At 42.1% G+C, this 15,685-nt stretch overlaps 1 protein-coding gene across 3 annotated transcripts; it reads right to left on the bottom strand.

Moving 5' to 3' along the window:
- Positions 1-7,113: 7,113 nt before the first annotated feature.
- Positions 7,114-13,586, bottom strand: npy8br (neuropeptide Y receptor Y8b). 3 transcript variants are annotated; one of them, XM_025005583.2, is made up of 3 exons: positions 12,737-13,586; positions 11,944-12,197; positions 7,114-9,721 (listed from the first exon to the last, which is right to left on the bottom strand). In XM_025005583.2, exon 3 carries the CDS (start codon positions 9,571-9,573, stop codon positions 8,470-8,472), a length of 1,104 nt encoding a protein of 367 aa, XP_024861351.1. In that variant the 5' UTR covers positions 9,574-9,721; positions 11,944-12,197; positions 12,737-13,586; the 3' UTR covers positions 7,114-8,469. The 3 variants fall into 3 exon arrangements, with proteins under 3 accessions (XP_024861351.1, XP_024861352.1, XP_017270018.1); XM_025005584.2 differs by having other exon boundaries at positions 11,944-12,194; XM_017414529.3 differs by lacking the exon at positions 11,944-12,197.
- Positions 13,587-15,685: the final 2,099 nt, after the last annotated feature.

Genomic DNA, 15,685 nt, shown 5'->3' with positions numbered 1-15,685 from the left:
AAGTGCGAGTATTAGGACCGGGCCTCAGTTGCTAAAACAGTAAACCCTGTTGTCTGAACCAACCGCTCAGTGACCTGAACCCATTTCTTGAAGTGGCCAGCCTTTTGGCAGAGCCTTAAACACTTTACACCTAGTTAGACACAACTCGCAAACGCATTTTCACCCATTATATTGGGTGAAAACACCCATGTTTTCACTGTAATGCACTCGGGCTGCATAATGGTAAGCACAGGTAGCAAAGGTGAAACTCAGTTAAAGCACTGGTGTCTCAGCTTAAACACAGCAACTCAAAGCTGATCCCACATGTGGCTAATGATGCAAACAAACTAACAGACGCCAGTGCAAGGAGCCCTGGGCGTCGAAGCTTCACTGCGGATAGAAACAATCGGCGAGGCAGAGGGAAGAGGAGGAACAGCAGGTATGAGACAAAGAACGATTGTTTCAGATGAAATACAAGCAGCTGCCGTGTTCTTGTCCACGGTTTGACAAACAGGGAAGCAGGACTTCGAGTTCGACCCAACCTAAGTAGATTCACTGTGCCCACCACAGTCTGAAGACTCAGAGAGGAGAACAGGTAATTGCTTTTTCTCATTACATACATGTTTACAGTATGACTCAATACAGTTCTGTACAAAGGTGTTTCATTACATGGATTTTCCAATACACACTTGTAAGGCCTAGTACTGCATGTATTTTTTGGTAACTGCATCGTTTTGTAGAATTGCAAAACTGCCACATTGCGGGTGGAGGACGTCTATGTTGTCCCTACACTAAGAGACCTTCATTGTTGACAGATCAATGCAAGAAAACTGCTTGAAATGCAGCAGAACATCATTGAAGACCGTGTGACTTTGGAAGGCAACACCACTGATCGTGTGCTAAAACGCAACAGAATGCGGATGAAGCAACTGTACAGAGTACCTACTGACCATTATGGATTGAATGTAATTCACTACTTTCCACCTCCGGTAAATTGTGATAATTGTGATGTTTTGCATGATTGTACAAACAGAAACCCCTTCACCTTGGCTTACAGTTCTACAAATAAACTAAGGCTGCCTGTATCCGGCTAAATTAATAGAAGATTATTTAGCTGATGAGATTTTTTTTTCTTTGATAATTTGAAGCTTTTATTGAGAATAGGATTTCTGTGTGCATCGTGTTTGTATTTGTGCTGTGAGACATGAATGCAAACTCAGTTTACGTTTTTTCTCGATTGTTTACGCACATTTTCTGAAACCGTGCCTCATATTCTCAGAACTCTACACACAGATCAAGAAAACACAAACACACAGTGGGCAAAACCCTTCAATTCTCCTGCAAAACTAATCTTAACATATAGAACTATTTTCTCTCTTCTTAAAACTCTGTTTTGTTTTCAGATGACACACACAAACCATCATATGAATAAACATTTATAAGAACCGGTTGAACACTGATGTGCTCGACGTAAAACACTATGATGAATGGAAATCATCAGAATGATTTAGGCCTTTTTTTTGTTCAGCGTTACATTTACTACAGACAGTACATACAGAAAAATATTTTACAGTAAACTATTGTTTTTATACTCAGAACAAACAAATACAAGGTAACAGATATATTTTATTTTCCCCACAAAAACAATGTACACACTGTACATCCCAACCAACACAAAGCTGCACCTACAGTGCTCTACATACAAAACAGAAGAATTTACTGTATACAGTTACAGTAAAAAAAAAATACTATGCAGCATCTTCTCTTCTGTTTGGGACTGCCCACAGCACCTCATCCACATCACAAGCAATGTGTTCCCTGGCCAAGCAGCGGGAGAAATATCGTCCAGCATGGAGACTCCAGCCATGAAAAGCATCAGCTGCTGCCTGTTTCCCTTTTATGCTAAAGCTCCGATTGTTGATTGTAAATCGGTGTGACAGGTGTTTGCCCATGAGATGAGTCAGTGTGCACAGTAGGGCAGGTAACTTCAAATGACAGTGTGTTCCTTGTGAAAACAAGAGATTTTCTTCAGGAAAATTGTGCCAAATGCAAAAAATTGTGTGTAGCGTTTTGAAAAAAAGTGTTTTAGAACTGCACTTTCAGTGTAAAGCGGGAATCGTGCTTCAAGTTTCGCAGAATTGGTTGAGGGGGTTGGTGCACAAGTTACATGTTGTGGTCATTGTGTCTCAAGAACCAGTATTTGTGTGTAAACGATCAAGAAAAACTAAGTATTTTGTTTTCGTTTTTAAGTATATATATATTTCCAGGAGCCCCATCTGCTCCAGATGCTTTTCGTGGTTTCATAAAAGAAGTTTCAGTTTGACGTTCGAGATGATTTCGTTTAAGTTTAGATTCAGGTTATAAAATCCACAATCCACAATGCAAAACAGTAAACTACATAATCACCAAGCCATTGTTGATGTGAAACAGTATGTTGTCTGCCACCAGAGGGAAACAGAAGTCAACATTAAAACTCTGCTCTTGAATTTTCTAACCCTTCAAAAACAGACTGGTTCAGTCTTTCAGAATCTTTTTTTTTATCTGCATAATCTATCAGACTACTACTTTGTCTTTCTTTTTTGTTGTTGTTTTTTTGAGATCATATCAGACGTTCTCAACGGGAAGTTTAATAAAAAAAATTTAGGGTTTTACAGTGTTTTTGTTTCATAATAAAAAAAATGTGCCTGAAGTCAATTTATTAGCTCATTTCTTTTAATGTCTGATTTTATGTGCACTCTGCAATTTCCCCTGGATTATAAAACTGATTAATTATTATTGAATAGTCAACATGAAAATGATCTGAGGCAGGCGACGTGTGTGTTTGCCAGCAGGGTATTACATTTAAACAAGCTAAATTAGAAATCGAAGTTTGTTCGTCAGGATTATTTGACAGGGAAACAGTAGCCTGTAATATCCTGCTCATCAGCAGGATATTACAGGTTGGAGTGAACACTTTCTTATCTTTAATAGAAAAGGATGGGGGTTTTTTTTCCACAAATGAGTTCAATCCATCTGTCTCTCAGGGGTTAGTGAGCAAATCACGTGGTATATTTGTTTCATGTTTAAAGGACCTCTTTAAAGATGAAATTTAAACTGCAGAGTGGACTGAAAACTCTTAAGACATCAAAACGGCACTTCAGTCATGTAAAGTCTGATTTCCTGTTCAAACATTTAATTATGTTTTTTATTGTGAAGTACGTCTGAGCTACAGAGCTCCAAAGAGGGCAAGGGTTTTCTCACAGGTTTTTCCACAATCTCATTGTTGTAAATGGGAAATCCCTTTTTTGTACTGTATATATTAGCCAACACTGTACCAAAATGCCCAGTCATTTGGATGTATTTTATTGTAAGGGTTTTCTTAAGCTGCAGGAGGAGATGCAAATCTAATATTGTAATGGTAATAGTAAAATAATAAATAGTATTCACTTATTAGCACCCTCAGTTATTTACTCAAGACCAGTACCATCGTTAACAATGCCTCTGTTCCAGTCCAATGTATATTTTTAAATCAAAGTTACATAACAAACATTGCTTGTAGTTAATGTGGAATAATAAATCATTCTTTGAAACAAAAGTAATATGATTGTGAACAACAACAAACTGGGGCTAAATACACACCCCTGCTCAACACCAACTCCCTCAACTGCATGGTCCACGAGTTAGTGGCGTAATCTCACTGAGACCAGTCCCATTTATATAAGTAAAGGCACAGCATTACTTGAAGGAATGCACATTGCCTGCCTCCTTTCATGCCAGAGTTTTAAACTAAGCTCATCTTATGGTGAGAAATAATACAGTCATGGCCAGTTTGGCAAAATCTTAAATCTACTGTTATGCGATAAATTGCGATAAATTGCGATAAATTGCGACATCTTGCGCGATGTGTTAGTAAATGTTGGGAATGACTCTCAGGCACCTACTACCGCCTCAATGTAAAAGCCATTTTTGTGTGTGAACTAATGTCCGTGAGCTGCAGCAGCCATCTTGAATCAGGTTGATTCCAAAAGTGAATCAGGTGTAGGTGTTCTTCCAATGATTGCTTTGGTGCTTTAGGTTTATAGGATATTTTGCTGACAGAGAGACGAATGAACACACACACGTGTGTTGTAAAGCACTTTGGATCACCTTGCTGCTGAAAAGTGCTATATAACTAAATTTCACTTCACTTCACACGCTCACAGGCAATTACAATATCACTTGCTTGTCATGGCGGCAGGCGGTGAAAATGTCCCGTTCTTCAGTAGAAAAACAGAGACAAAAGACTGAAGGGAATCTAAATGCTTAAAAACAACATATTGAGCAAATCCCTGGCCAACTAGTTCCTGTTGTTCCTGTTGTTCCTGTTGTTCCTGCTGTTCCTGCGCTCTGCAGAGGTTGCTCATATGGGGAGCTTTCGAAATTAAAATGCATGGAGCCAAGTTGCTAATCTTTCTGGAACTGCTCCACTGATGGGGAGCGTCTGGCCTGGTGGACTCATTAAGTGTTTGTCTCTAGCTGAGCTACATTTCATCCCACAGTAATGTGCCCCAAGCCTGGCTACAATAGTTAACAACACACACACGGAAACAGAATAATTGAAGTCCCACTCATTGCCAAGTGCCGCTGGAGCATGTCAGCACTTCCGCCACTTCGGGTTCTTTTCTATTAGGAAGGGAAAATGAAGATGAAGAGTGCTACTTCACTTGATAAATCACTGAAAGACACAGGTGAGAGGGGTGAAAAGTAAGGAGACAAAAGAGATTTGCAGTCAAGACAGCGGAAGGAGGCAGTTGTAAAGAGGAAACCATGAGAGCTCTTTAACAGTCTGAAGTGTCTTCATGCTTTCAGTGAGACACTTGCGATAAATCCTCAAATCTTAAAGGTAACCGACCGAAAACAAGCTACCTTTTAATTGCTTCTAAGTTTCTCTTTTATCCGTATTGACTTGGTAGAAAATATGTGGTGGACACATAAAGGCCTAGCATTATTTGAAGGATTGAGTATCGCTCGCCACCGTTCATAGCAGAGTGTTAGACCAAAGTCTATCAGCAGATTTTGGTCAAACCTTGAAAAATAACATTGGACACAATCACACCTCGCACGATCCTTCACGTGTTGTGAATGACTGTCAGCTACTACCACACCAAATTTGAGCTCAGTATCTGTAAATTTCCCTGAGCTATAGCTCTTTTGTGTAGGCTAAGTTGAAACTGGAGTGGCTCCAAAAGTGGTAGATGTACAGCCAATAATTACTTTCTGAGAGTTCCTTTAAAACTCATTCAATGATAACAGAATAGACAAATGGACACACACCTTCAACACCCCCCCCCCCCCCTCCACACACACACACAGGCAAAAAACATCTACTGCTCTAAAACAATTACTAATGTGTTCAATGCTACAAACAGGTGACCCTAAATAATGCACGCAGACAGACCACAAAGCTTGACCTCATATATCTTTAAATAATAAGTTAGAATAACGACACATTGTTCAGATGTTAATTAGCTGTTGTATGAACACATCAGATCTATTAGTTCTGTGGATATGTCGGAGCATTATTTAGACCAGGATTTTTCATTTTAAAGACCATTTAAAATGATGGAATCAGTTTTGATATTCTAAATACAGCTTTGTGGAAATTATATATATTATATATATAAACCAGATTTGAGATATATATATATATATCCCAAATCTGGTTTATGCCACCTGATTCATAGACTTTTACACCGTACTCAGTTTTGCAAAACATAGGGAATTAAACATGGCATTTTTTGCACACATAACAGCAGCTAACTGTTGCATCTCCAGGCTAGCTCAGGCTTAATTCCAGCAGGAATTTCACAATATTTCTGCCAAAAACATTATAGTATACAAGTTTAAATTTAGCCTTTGCATAAACCACTTTGAAATTTTGAAGATTAATTGTTTTAAGAGAGCAGCGGCCCTCTTTCAGGCCATATTGACGAGCTGTTAGACCCACTTTCGAAGCAACTCTAATCTTCAAAATATCACAGCAGTTTATGCAAACTCTATTATTTAAGCTTTGAGTCCTCAGTCAGTTTGGCATTGTAGTTATTTCGTCAGACATGTTGTGAAATTCCTGCCAGAACTGATCCCATGCAGCCCTGGAAGTGCTAGGGCTAGCTGCTACTGTTTACACTTGCAAATCACCATCCGATCCTGTGTAAATAATGCAAAGCTGAGCAACTCTGAACAGAGTTTGCATGAACCGCTGTGAAATCTTTGTGACCCGTGCTCTTTTAAAATGGCGGCAGCTCTCCAGATTGGTCCGGGCAGCGTTCAGACTAGCCGTTAGCTTGTCGATCCTGTCCTGAACTCTGCTTTTCCAAACTGAGGTTGTTCAGAAAGCTACTGTTTGTACACCAGGTAAGATAATAACTCTTACTGTTGTTTTTCTTATTATAGTTTATTTCACACCTTTTTTACAATCAAACTACTTCTGCGATTTTAACCATTCATATATCAAAACGTTCAGCTCGAATGGAATTAGTGTGTTATGATCTTTGGGTCTTGTACCTTTTATACTTTTCAAAATATTGAACTTTATTTAAATTAAAACTGCATAGAAATACATTTAGATCTGTTCAAATCCTTCAAAATATTGCTGTTTTTGAATCTGACTCCACATACTTTCTTCTTCTGCTACTTTTAGCTACTGTTTTGCTAATTGTAGCTTTTATCTTCGGTTTTGCTGTTTTCAGCTTTTAGCAATAGTTACGCTAATTGTAATATTATTTGTTGTTTTACTAATTTTAGCTGAAACTACTGTTGTGCTCATTTAGGCTTTTAGCCATAGTTTATCTAATTTTAGCCGTATCTAGTTTTAAGAAGAAATCCCAGTCAAGTTTTTTTTTTCGTACATAAACAAAATGAATTCAAAAGTGTTTTGAATTCTAGATTAGCCTATTTTTTTAAATTACTTAATTTCAATAATAGAAAATTACATAACAAATCTTCACATATTTACATATTAAAATCTAAAATCAGCTCAAATGGCTTTTGAAATTTTATTTGAAAAAGTGAAAAAAAAAAAAAGAAAGTACACTTTAAAAAGATAAACGTAATCAAACTCAAGGATGAATAATGAATAAATTGAGCCTAATAATTAGATCAATTTAGTTTTGTTTAGTGCAAAAACACGAAGTTGAATGAAATATCTCAAACTCGGGGCTTCAGTTCTGTAAGAAATATGAGACTGGGTCAACATTTGTTTCAGCACGATGTGGCTTTTAATGCACAGATGTTAAGAAGCTGCAAATAACACAAATGAAAATAAAGAAGGCCCCTGCACCTTTGCTGCTAGAACACTCCCCCCAAAAAGAACAGAACAACCGGAGAACTGAAAGTCAAATAGTAACAACTGAATCCCAAATATTACACCACAGATGTTACCATTAAAAATAAAGTGTTGGATTAAATGCAATTAAATAAGCACAAAGTGACTAACAGCGAGTTACTAAGTTACTTGGAATGCCAGAAGTGCTCTTTATTTAAGCCCACGCCGTAAACCATAACTCCGTCATGTGATATTTACAGCAGAGGAAACCTGCTCTGACAAAGTCCTTCATTGTCACTTTTATTTTGCTTTATTGCAGCTGATATACGGTTGTTGTCTGGCGCATTTTATGAGAGACGCTATCCCACACTTATATGTACATACTGGAGTTCAGACCTTGGCTGACAGCACGAGACGTGTGCAGTTCTAACCGGGGTCCTCTGTAACAGACTGTTACAGCGATGGCGGTGAGTTTCAGCAATAAGAAAAGCATTAAGATGACGCCGGTAAATCGAATGAATGAGCGCTTGGAGCCACTCAGGTGCGCTAATGGTGGCTCCTTCAGCTGCGAGATAAGCTTCTCGGTTGATAATCATTAACACGCCACAGTCTACAATCCCATAATATTTTCACCAATAACATCAACATAAAACAGCTCAATTAAAAAAAAGAAAAAAAATGGAACATTTTCTGCGTTTTCTCCAGTCCCCTTTGATGGTTCGCCACATTTGCAGCAGGTAAAAGTTTCAAAAGCCTTTGATAGGGACTGAGATTCACGTGAACAGGATGTCTGAATAGATTTAAGAGCTTCGCAGAGAAAACATGACACTCATTCAGCAGTTTCAAGGCCGTCTCTTTGTTTTTATGAGACCACGGCTCGAGGACAATGAACTGTACAGACGGCATCTCCAGACGTGCTCATGTGAAGTGTCCGCAGTTGTCCAACCATAGTTAAAACTCGCCCGACCTTTGCTCCCTCATTTCATTATCTGCCTGCTAAGTGTGAGCTCGCACTAAATCAGGAACACTGTGCCAGGTAGGTACATGTCCACAATTAGTTTTCCTGCACTGTTATTGTAAGGTCTTCACCTTTGCGAATGTCAGTCTTTCGTTTGCGATCAAGGAAGCCAAAAAAATCTCTGAATGATGACGCAGTGTTGGCTGAGGAGGCCTTTCTGGTTCCTCTGTCTCTTAATTGTGCCTTGTATTTATGAGTTGACAGTGATTGACCCATTACTTAGGACTGACCCCTTGGTGACTTCAGTGCTGACAGTAGAGAGCGGGACGCTCTCGTACCTGTCTGCTGCCCTCCAGCAGCGACACCGCAGCACGGTGGACTTGAGCTGCTTCTGGAAGTTACTGTTGAGGAAGCCGTAGATGATGGGGTTGACACAGGTGGAGGTCATCGCTGTGAGGTGGCAGAAGGAAAAGATGATGTCGTGGCCACAGGATGGGATGGCCTCGTGGTTCCAGTCGAACACCGTGTTGAAGACGTTGAGAGGGAGCCAGGAGATGGCAAACGCCACCACGATGGCGATGAGCATGACGTTGATCCTCGTGGAGCCCTTGTTCTTCTTCTGAGTAGCGTTTCTGCCACGCTCCACCATGTCCTTCCTCCTCATCAGGCGCAGGTAGATGTGCAGGTAGCAGACCATGATCAGGCCGAGGGGGAGGAAATACTGGAAGGCGAGCAGGGAGGTGGTGTAAGCGCGCCGCTTCTGAATAGACGGCCACCTCTCCATACACACGGCGTCGTCGCTGATTGGGATGGGGAGGCTCAGGTTCTGGAAAGGCATCGCCAGTACGCTGTACTGGAGGAAAGGCACGGAGATCAGGCAGGCCATGATCCAGGTGACGGCCACTGCCAAGTAGGACTGTCGTACCAAAAGTTTCCATCCAGTCGGGTGGACGATGAGCTGGTAGCGCTCCATGGCGATGAGGACGAGGGAGAAGATGGAGACGGTAACAGAAATGCACTGGATGAAGGGGGTGAGCTTACACAGAGTCTCGCCGAGGATCCACCGGTCCATCAGGGTGTAAATGATCGTGACCGGCAGGCATATAATGCACATCAGAATGTCCGAACAGGACAGGTTGACGATGAAGATGTTGGTGACGTTCTGCATCTCCTTGTGCCGCGTGATGACAAACACCAGGCAAGAGTTCCCAATGAGGCCCACCGCCATCACCGTGCTGTAAGCGATGATGAGGAAGGTGGTGCCACTGACGGAGAGCGAGCAGTCCTGGGTGAAATCCCACGGTATCTCTTTCCACAGGGCTTGGTTGTGATTGGTGTTGGGCTGCAGCTCCATGACGGCAGTTTCTCGGCTCGCAGCCAGGAGACTAAACGAATTCACTTCCCCACGCCTGCAGTGATCACTTCATTAATAAGCTTTGCATCTTTCAGTTTTCCCTGATCCATAACCTTAGGTAGTCTTCGTGGCAGTCTTCATCTGTGGCCTAAAAAAAGAGCAATAAAAAGATGTAAACGCTCAACAAAATGACAGAGCCACAGACGTGTATTTCATTTAAAGTCTCCAGATAAAAAGTTGACTAGAAAATTCATGTTAACCCTCTGAAAGCTGATTTAATCATTTCTTTTTCACCTCTTTTTAAATAAGCATATCTGGTTCTGTTGCTCCAACTAGAAACTTAAAGGGATATTTTGGCCATTTTGAAGTGGGGCTCTGTTGAAAAGTTATGGGATATTAATATTCTATCCATTTTAGATGGCGCTTTCAAAGGCCTCAGTTTGGGGAAAACAAAATATACATCTAACAGGACTGACAAGCTAAAGGCTCGTCCAAATGCAGCCGAGACCAGAGTGGGCTATTTTACCCTTCAATATATCAAAACGTTCTGCTTTTTCAGGAGCTGCTGTGCTATGACTTCTGTTTTTTATACCTATGATACATTTCAAAACATTTAACTTTATGTAAAATAAAATCTCTTTTACAAACATGTACACTGAGATCTCTTCAGGCCTTTTAAAAACATTGTTCTCTTTAAAATCAGCTTTAACAAACTGGCTCCATTTTTGTCTTCTTATGCTACTTTGAGCTTTTAGCTATCATTCTCCCACTTTTAGCTACAGTTTTGCTCATTTTAGCTACTCTTCTGTTAATTTTAGCTACTGTTCTATTTCGTTTGGCTGCTGTTTTGCTCATTTTAGCCTTAACATATGTTTTGATCATTTTTGCTTGAGATTAACTAATTTTAGCATCTGGTTTGGTAATTTTATAATGTTTTACTAATTTAATGTTTGACATCTGTTTTGTTGATTTTTTAACAAGCTTTCTTTGGCGGCAGTGGCTCAGGAGGTAGGGGTTTGTCCTGTAATCGGAGGGTTGCTGGTTCAAGCCCCTGCTCCGGCTGTCTCAGCCGTTGTGTCCTTGGGCAAGACACTTCACCCGCCTTGCCTACTGATGGTGGTCAGAGGGCTCGGTGGTGCCGGTGTGATGGCAGCCTCACTTCTGTCAGCCCGCCCCAGGGCAGCTATGGCTACAATGTAGCTTACCACCATCAGTGTGTGAATGTGTGGATGAATGGGTGAATGATTGTAGTGTAAAGCGCTTTGGGGTCCTTGGACTAGATAAAGCGCTATATAAGTGCAAGCCATTTACCATTTAAATCTTAGCATCTGCTTTGCCTATTTTAGCTAATTTAGCTTTTGCGTCTGTGTTGCTACTTTTCGTTACAGTTTTGCTCATTTTAACATTTGTTTTGCAAATTTAACTGTTTTACTCATTTTAGCTTTAGCATCTGTTTTGCTACTTTTGCTGAGTTTTAGCTACTCCTCCGCTCCTTTGCTGTTTTCAGCTTCCAGGAACTGCTCCGCTGCTTTTAGTGTTTAGCTGCTTTTAGCTTGCGTTCTGCTTATTTCAGCCTCTGTTCTGCTCTAATCGTAGCTCATTTTTCGGCTTCCTCATATTTGCGCTGCATTTCCCAGAGAATACATTTCCTTCAGCTGTCCACAACTTTTCCACAAAGCCCCACTCGGAAACGACCAAAACGTCCCTTTAAAAGTCGCTGTGCGTTTGGATGTCGTCTTTTCGTTGTTTCTTATGAAACACTCCTTTGTGCGCGCTGCTGGGAAATAATCAGAGCAGATATGAGGCTTGTCGAGCTCAGGCGATAAAAATAACGGATGCACTGATGAAGATCATCAAGGAAACAGCAAAGATCCAGACTATTTTTTCTTCTTTTTTTCAGCGACGCTATAATAGCCCGCTGATTTAAATTTCCATCACAATAACAGGGAGATTATGACTGCTCAGAGACAATCATTTCCTCTCACTGTCCTCTGATTCTGTTGCCGTCCATAAAGGGCACCGTGCTCGCTGTCGCCGAACAGTCCCAGCAGCTCCCAGCAGCACGCGTGCTCCTCTTCTGACTGAACAAATTAATGTACCAGAAAACATTACACGGATACAATTTCATTACACCAACCCGACCAACGACGTCTAAGAGGTGCGGGAGGATCTTTTCATTTGCGTGCACATTTCAGCGTGGAACCACGCTGATGAAGCGATACGGCTCGCCCTTCGGCTCAGTTCCTCAGAAATTAGTTTTCCAGCGCAGCTATGCAAACAGCATTACATCTGCAGGCTTGAGCGGATCCATCATCTGTAACAGAGGACACCTTAACCATGACAAATGTTGACAGGCGGGGCGTTAATTACCTGCGGCCCTCTCTGTTATGAGCAGTAACGACCTATTAGGGCGTGCTGTTTGTCTCCGGTAATTAGCGGGAGTATTTCGAACAACAGGGAGGGAAGCTGTTGGCAGAAGAAGCAGCTTTCAAACTCCTTTGCGAATTAAAGTCTTTCTTCTGGACCTTTGGTTGAGCTGAATTTCCCCTCCTTGTGCCGTACACCGTGACGCTGATTGTCCGTGGCAGGATTTGGACACTTCCAGTGATGCAGCGCCGTGTCTGCTGGCAGGGAGATGAGATGGACTCAGAGCACTCACTGACACGAGAGGTCACTCTTGAGGGCAAATGATCCCACATGTTTGCCATTTTCACAGTGGGGAGAGAGGGGGTGGGGGGTGTAAACAGTCTAAATTTAGTTCGTGGGACACAGAATGAATTCAGACAGAATGAACACATTAAATAATAATGAGGCTTTAAGCAGGTGCTGGATGCTTTGTCCCTACATGTAGGAGACACACACCTGTGTCTCCTGTCCGAGGGACAACCTAAGAACCGGAAGAATGGTTACTAACCAGAACTGTGTCCCCCAGAGACAAAGACAGGAGAAAATCAAGTCAAATAAGTAGACAGCTGTTTGTTATTAAAGTCTCTGAAACGCCATTAGAGCGTCGCTGTGGCACGACTATATACATATATATATATATATATATATATATATATATATATATATAAATATATATATATATATATATAATACCTAGCAGGCTTTGCAGTAAATTAGGTTTAATTAGCATTTTGTGAAATTGGCCGCCGTTTCTTACCGAAATCTCCCTCCTTCTGCGGACTTCGGTCAGTGTTGCGCATCAGTTGCGCCACTTTTTTTCCGGGGAGGCGGTGGAGGAGCAGGTCCGAGACGAGCCGGAGCCGTGTGTCCGGCCGGGAGATCTAGCTCTTCTTGAAGCCTCGCGCCTCGCGCCTCGCTCCTCGCTCCTCGCGCTCGGGATGTGACTGGGAACATCTTACGTAAGAACTTGTCCGCGGCTCGCGTGCGCGCGGGAAGGGCAGGCGCGCGCCAGCACGGGTGGAGGGGTGGAGGAAATAAGAGTTGTTTGAAACGTGCAGGCTGCGCGTGGCCAGCTCAAAAACTGTTTTAGGGAAAAAACATGAGAGAAATGATCTAAGGAACCTGCAGACTGCCCGAGCTGAGGATTGATAGATTTATATACTGCAGGATTCAAACTCACACAGCTCTGTGAACAAGACAGATAAGTATTCATCCCTCTTGGTGTTTTTCCTACTTTGTTGCCTTACAGAGTGGGGTTGAACTGGATTCTTTGTGTGCATAAGTATTTAGCCCCTTTGCTTTGAAGCCCCAACCATCAGCTTCATCAATTAAAAGCAACCTGTGAGTGATTTAGTGCCGCATGATCAAACCTGTCCAAGGATACCCCAGCATCAACGCCACTTTCCTGGTGTTGACAGCTGTTTTTGTAAAAGTTTATCGTCTGGTCATGCGTTTTCTGCTTCTTATCCGTGATCGGGTCACAGAGGCAACAGGTCCAGGAAGGAAATCTCTCCCCAGCTACACTCTTTGACCTCCCAAGTTGTTCCCAGGCCAGAGAGGACATATAGAAACATCGATCCACTGATTGTCACACACCTGAGTGTGTGAAATTTTGCATTTGACCCATCCCCTGAGGGAGCGGTGAGCAGCAGCGGTGAGCAGCAGCGGTGCTGCGCTCGGGAATCATTTGGTGATCTAACCTCCCAATTCCAACCTTTAATGCTGAGTGTCAAGCAGGGTGGTCTTTGGTATGACACGGCCAGAGATTGAACCCACAACCTCCCAGTTTCAGGGCAGACACTCTACCATTATATAATCCCTGCAGGTCTCCTCTCAGACGTGGCGGGGGGAATAAAAAAAACCTCCAGATGGGGCGTCCTCATCGGGTGCCCGAGCTATCATCCCTTACCTCTGAGACTAAACTCAGCCGCCCGACAGAGGAAGCTCATTTCAGCCACTCGAATCCAGGAGCTGGTCGTTGCGGTACCAGGTGTGAGGGTTGGAGCGTGGCCTGGACCTGTAGACCGAAAGCTTTGCCTTTTAGATCAGCTCACGGCGGGACCGGAGCGACACCCTCGTTACTCCGAACGAGGGTCCTGATTCATCCACTCATATCCCCGTCGTCACTCTGTGAGAAAGACCCATGGATCGTGAAAAGTTGATTGCTTATATTAAACATGAAGACAAACTTTAAATTCTCTCTCTGAGTGGGTTAAAGGTTCAGTGCTCAGTTGTAACATCCACTCATAGCAGCGAGCAAACATCGTATTTATAGCTTGTCATAAAATTCACATTGGGCAGAACTGAGTTGAGCCAAACCGGTTCGGTCTTCGACAATAGTCCCAGGTGTGAACGGCTGTGTGTGCGCGTGTATCTGTCTCTTAGCAAAATATCTCATGAACCATTGGATAGATTTTATTCAAACTTGCAGGAAGTAATCAATGGGTGCAGATCTACGACTGAATCATTTTTGGAGGCAATGCAAGATAGCCGCTACAGCCAATCTACCAGCACTTTGTTGGCTACAACTCGGTCAGTTCCACACATATTCAGCTCAGGTTTGATGCGGTTGTAGCTGAGGGTCACGAACAGCGCATAGTCTGAGTGTGACGATGTGTGATATCGCACGAGCCTGAGCACAAAGTTACTTTCAAGGTTTGACCGTAATCGCATTTCAAACTGTGGCATAAAAAGGCGGCATTCCTTCAAGGAAATGCTTTTAATTTTTTTAAATTGGGTTTTTCTTTTATTGCATTGCAAACTACTCCTTTCATGGTAAATGAACAAGAACATAAACTAACATTAACTTTCAGATTAGACGCCACACTGATCACCTATAGGTGCCCGGCTTCTTTACATATTTCTTTATGGGTTTTTTTTTAAACATCCAAAGCGTCATGATTTCAGTTTCAGCTCGAACCCCTCTGCTGCTAGCAGCACCCAGAACTATTTTAAAACCCATTTTCTTGCACCTCCTTTGCTTGCGCGACAGATTGTTAACTGCTTTTTTTTTTCTTTTCACACTGTCCCCACACATTGCCGTGTTAAGTGGAGGCTGTTTGAGAGAGAACAGTAATGGCCGTTCGTCTGAGAGGCAGAGCGGCGAAATGATTTGCCTCCAACAACAACAACAACAGCTCCGTGGGTGTGATGGGTCCTTCCATGTCGAATGTGGAGGTTTTTTAGATCAAAGATGGAATGCAAAAAAACAAAAAACCAGGGCGCACGGAAATGATTGTATGGGTTGGATTCTGATGAACAAGTGTTCGACGTGCTGAGACATAAAATGTGCTTCTCCCTGAGAGCGCCGCTACTGTCTCTCACTTTTTTTTTTTCCTTTGAGTTGCTGTTTTGACAGAAGGAAGGAGTGAAACATTTCTTAGGAAAGCTGGACATTTTGGTGACCTGAAATTGCTTTTTTTTTTTTTCAGTTGACAGTTTGTCCAATGCTTTAATAACAAAAGTGTGTGTATCTGTGTTCGAGACAAGAAATTGTGGGCCGTGAAGTTTGTGCAAACTGGAAAGCATTTTTTAAAATTTTTTTATGGAATAGGCAACATTTTTAGTCGAATAGCGGGGGAACCAAACAGGGAGCAGATGAGTTCTGCTCAAAACATTTAAACGGCCTTGCGCTGATCGAAGGACTTCATATTGAACTGAAAACAACATTATCCTCCATCTCATGTGATGCTAGCAAGATCTCACA

Source organism: Kryptolebias marmoratus, linkage group LG1 (assembly GCF_001649575.2).
Source record: "Kryptolebias marmoratus isolate JLee-2015 linkage group LG1, ASM164957v2, whole genome shotgun sequence".
Lineage (NCBI taxonomy): Eukaryota > Metazoa > Chordata > Actinopteri > Cyprinodontiformes > Rivulidae > Kryptolebias > Kryptolebias marmoratus.
Note: the sequence above shows the minus strand (reverse complement) of the source record. Positions and strands in the feature narration are given on the sequence as shown.